Source organism: Clupea harengus, chromosome 14, assembly GCF_900700415.2.
Source record: "Clupea harengus chromosome 14, Ch_v2.0.2, whole genome shotgun sequence".
NCBI classification, from domain to species: domain Eukaryota; kingdom Metazoa; phylum Chordata; class Actinopteri; order Clupeiformes; family Clupeidae; genus Clupea; species Clupea harengus.
In genome coordinates, this window is record NC_045165.1 from 15190922 (window position 1) to 15195212 (window position 4291).

The following is a 4291-nucleotide window of genomic DNA, read 5'->3' on the forward strand; positions in this document are numbered from 1 at the left end:
TTCTCTACCACATCTGCATTGTGCAAGGCCGGCCTGATGTTGCAAGCGGTGGCAGTCAGTAACAGGATTTCAAACCGGGGCTCATGCAGTGTTCACCACAGTGTGACTGAGGGTTTGGGTTCTCATCGGAAGAGCAAGAGGCCATTTTAAGTCGATTAACGACTACTGCTACTGCTACAGTTCTGGTGTTCTGGGATCATTAAGCTAGAAAGATTTGTTGGTTGTTGATTTCTTTTTCTTTCCCCAAGTGTTTTGTAAAAGTGGGTTGTATAGTATCTAAGTCTGCAATGTGTATCAAATAAGAGCTACTGTGGATTTATTGATTATTTTGTTAATGTTCAGTTCCTTTCTATAAAAATAAATAACTATGATCATGAACCCCATGAAGATTTTCTTGTATTAAAAAAAAAAAAAAAAAAAAAAAAACATACAGCACAAAAACATTAAGATAAAGGCATGCTATGCTTAATCTTCCCTGGCACTCTTTTTAGGTAGAAATGACAACCCGCGCAAACCACATATGTTCACACTGTGGGCGAACCAAAATGGAGATCTCCTGAGTCTAAGGCAGTGTGTAGGTCTGGTCTATAAATAAAACCGCTCCACTGCTATGAGTGAGCCTCTATTGTCTCTACATACAAAAACCTACACTTCCTTTCATGCTCCACCCACTCCATACTGTCAGGACAGTAGGGCCAGAAGGGGCGATGGCTCGCCTGTCAACAAAGGCACTTACAATGCCACGTTTTAGGGGTCAGTCCACGCCAGGTCACCTAGAGCCTCTTTGATCGTGCCATGGATTCTCATGAAAAATTCAGTTCAATCCAAATGCCCTCAATGTGACAAATCCCACTATATTTTCTCATAAGGGAATAACACTATTTACTTCAAGTACCAATAATCACATATACACACATTCATATATATATATAAATAAATAAATAAATAAAGAATGTGCTATTTTGTCTTCACTGTGAAATAATTTTACGCTTCCCACTGTCTCTCTTTGCGGCAGTCTGAGGCCTTGACCTAGCCACACAGGTGGTGCATATACTCCTTCTGGTAGATTAAGACAGTGGCCAGCACAGGGGTACTTTCTAAGTAAGCTGATGTGCTTCGACAATGGTGAGCCTGGGGGCGGGGGCGGGGGCGGGTTGGTGGGGTGGCTGCGAAAGGATTGGCTCAAACAGTGCAGCATTCCACCTCTTCAGTGGCTCGTGAGAGATTAGTCTGAGAGCCTCTGTGTGTTTGGGTGAGTTGGTCCTAATGAGCTCATTTGTGAAGCGAAACAAGGGCTGGGCGCATTGCGCACCAGGGAGCCAGGACTGCTTAAGACACACAATGCTTTAAGGTGACGGTGGGATTTGGGAAGGTGACACCATCTGTAATTGGATGCAATGTTTTGCTTAAGACAGGATATTTACAAAGCTCACTAATCTGATGCTGGCTGTGGATGGTTGGTCCTGCTGAATTCATAAATATACAAGCTTGATGTTACACAGTTTTTTCAGTTGCAGCCATAGTTTTGACAGCACTGATCATGTCTAAATCTCCAGTAGTAAAAGAAGACAGAGGGCACATTTCTGCCACACAACTCAAAGCACTACTCACAGTCACCACACGGTGGCAGCACAACCACAAAAGCAAGGAGAACATTATGACTTATTCGGGAAAAGCTCAACAGCTCCACCTAGCACACCTTTTTTGACCATTTGAGAAGACAGTCCCAACAAATCCATCTTGTGGGCAAACAAATTAGCACTTGGGCAGCAAATAAAATAAATGCAAAATGAATCATCTTAGATGCAAGAGTCCCAAGAGTTTCCTACCTGTAGATAGCGTTTCTGGTATCCAGATAAGGACTCCCCCAGCGGGACAACCACCTTCTCCAGGCTGCGCTGGTGAGAATGGGCCTGGATATCTGGACTCTCCTCTGATCGCAGCTCAATGTGGGAGATGAGCAGGTTGGAGATGACCTGCTGAACTGCCTAGGTGGACATAAAAAATGGCCTGTAGGACACTTGTTTCTGTTTGCTTAAGTTAATGACACATGTTGGGTTTTCCTTATGTGGTAAGGAGGTCACTGTTAACAAGTAAAAATTTTTTGTGTGTGTTGATGTCATATGTACGCAGCAAAAAAGTGCACTTTAACCCTCAAATTCAAGACATCATCCACAAGATGTGGTGCAACTATGTTACTGTTTTAAAAAAATACTTTAATCCAAATGGCATCTATTAGAATTGTTTTCTTTTTCTCCATCATGCAGCTTTTCTTTCATTCAGAAACTGCAGATTCCCAAAAGCAGACTCATGCTGGTAGCAGGGACGATAAAGGAGAGGCAGAAACCAGCAGCTTTTTATGATGACACAGCTGCAGACTTGCTCACCTTCATGTCTCCTCCAGGGGTTGCACTAAGAGCCAGCACACGGAACTGACGTGTCTGGTTCCCCAACTCCCTGACAACCTGCAGAAAAATGCAACACATACATATAATTTTTCCCTTTATCTGTAGCTTTGTATTGAGCTACTATTATCGCAGATGTTGCACTGCTATATATATGTTCAGTTATTTGCATGCATTAAATGATAATCTGTGATCCTGCACTGACAGCATCTGGTCTTATTGTGTCTGTGTACCTGGCAGTAGGCATGGTTTCCTGAGGCTTTGTGGGCTTCGTCGATCACCACACACTTCACCTGGGTTGCAGGGCAGGTGTTCCTCGACAGGTCATTCACCATCACCTGCGGTGTCAGAAAGAAAATCCTCTTCGATCTCCACAGCTCCTGTCTCTGGTGTGCAGGTGTGCTACCTGAAAGAGATCAACTTCAGATATTAAAGGTGAAAACATATCTAGGTCTGCAATCTTAATTTACTTCTACTCTTGAGCTCACCTGTCAGTTCTGCCATGTGTTCCTGAGGGATGCCCATGACCTTGTAGCAGGCTTCAATTTGCTGAGCCACAAGGGGTTTGGTGGGAGCCATGAAAACTATTTTTCCATATGGGTACCAGCGGTAGAAATTGTACATCACCACCGAGGCTATAAATGTCTTCCCCAGACCAGTTGGCAGACAGACCAGTGTGTTTTGAAGAAGTGCCACCTCGGATATTTTAAGTTGGTAGTCTCTGATCGGGTAGTTGGTGGGATAAATCCATACTTTAGCAGAGGAGATGTCAAAGCCAGGTAAGTCCGAAGATACTGCATTCGGAGAAATCCGTGTGTCGCATGTCTGGGTGTCATGCTGGCCATCAACATTTTCAAGAGACTTTTCAGCCTCATACACAGCCACTAACATCAAGTCATCATCGTCTTCCTCCTCTGCCACATTTGATGTGACACTGGAAGTGGAACCTTGACCAATTTCACCCCAGAGTGACTTGCGTGGAGGAAGAGAACTGTCGTTTTCCTGTTTCGTAACCCTCTGCGAAATTTTGTTTTGATTTACCTTTCGCCGTCCGGGGTTCTTCTTCCCGACCTCATTTGTGACGACTTTGTGCGGTACAGTGGCACCCCATGTCTGAAATAACGTTTTTTGATTTGCACCACTCATTTTAACTGCTTACTATATATGCCACAAAAACCCACTGTCAGATGACATCTTAGTCTCTTTCCAGACGTGACAAGCTATTTAACATACACCGACAGCTTGCGGATAGTAACGTAACGTTAGTGTGGATTGTATCCTAATATCTTTAATCTTTAGTTGTAAGCTTTCTCCAAAGCGTGGTCGTGGCAGGCAGCTAGCAGACAACATGCCTTACATGCTACCCCATTGATGCGCAGTTTTCTGGCTAGCTAACTACCCTAGGAGACACCCGTAAGTGTTACAAAACAGTTACCGAGTGCTAGCATTGGCTAGCTTGCTGACAAATTTCCTTCTCAAAACTGTTGTTGTTGGAAACGAATTCAGAACACACTAACGCCGACCTCAAACTGCAAAATGCGGTGATTTCCATTCGTGTAAAGATGAAAAGGTGAACGCAATGGAGTTATTTAAAGTCCTACACTTTTACAAAAAGAAATATGAAATCTTTCCTATTGTCAAATGTGCCGCTGCAGCCTGCATCACAGGTCAAAGTTGACAGCGCAAGAGTACGTCACCAGAGCATGTTCGATAACGTCGGATAGCTCACAACTGCGCATCTAAAGGTTCACGACTGCATCGGAGGAGCATATCTAGGAGCTCTGCATGGTCTCATCCAATTCTGCGGGCCAAGGGATATAGTCATTGCCTGCTTTGAGTGGATACAAATAAGGTTCGCACACAAAATAAGTACCTACAACATAGAC

At 43.9% G+C, this 4291-nt stretch overlaps 1 protein-coding gene across 2 annotated transcripts in view; it reads right to left on the reverse strand.

Annotated features, from left to right (window-relative positions):
- fancm (FA complementation group M) overlaps positions 1 to 4187 on the reverse strand; it is a 57559-nt gene extending 53372 nt beyond the window's left edge. For both annotated transcript variants that reach the window (XM_031580190.2, XM_031580189.2), the window contains exons 1-4: positions 2894 to 4187; positions 2639 to 2811; positions 2388 to 2465; positions 1830 to 1988 (exon numbers count right to left, since the gene is read on the reverse strand). In XM_031580190.2, the coding sequence (XP_031436050.1) occupies positions 1830 to 1988; positions 2388 to 2465; positions 2639 to 2811; positions 2894 to 3551 (1068 nt within the window). In that variant the 5' untranslated portion in view covers positions 3552 to 4187. The remainder of the gene's footprint in view (positions 1 to 1829; positions 1989 to 2387; positions 2466 to 2638; positions 2812 to 2893) is intronic.
- Positions 4188 to 4291: the final 104 nt, after the last annotated feature.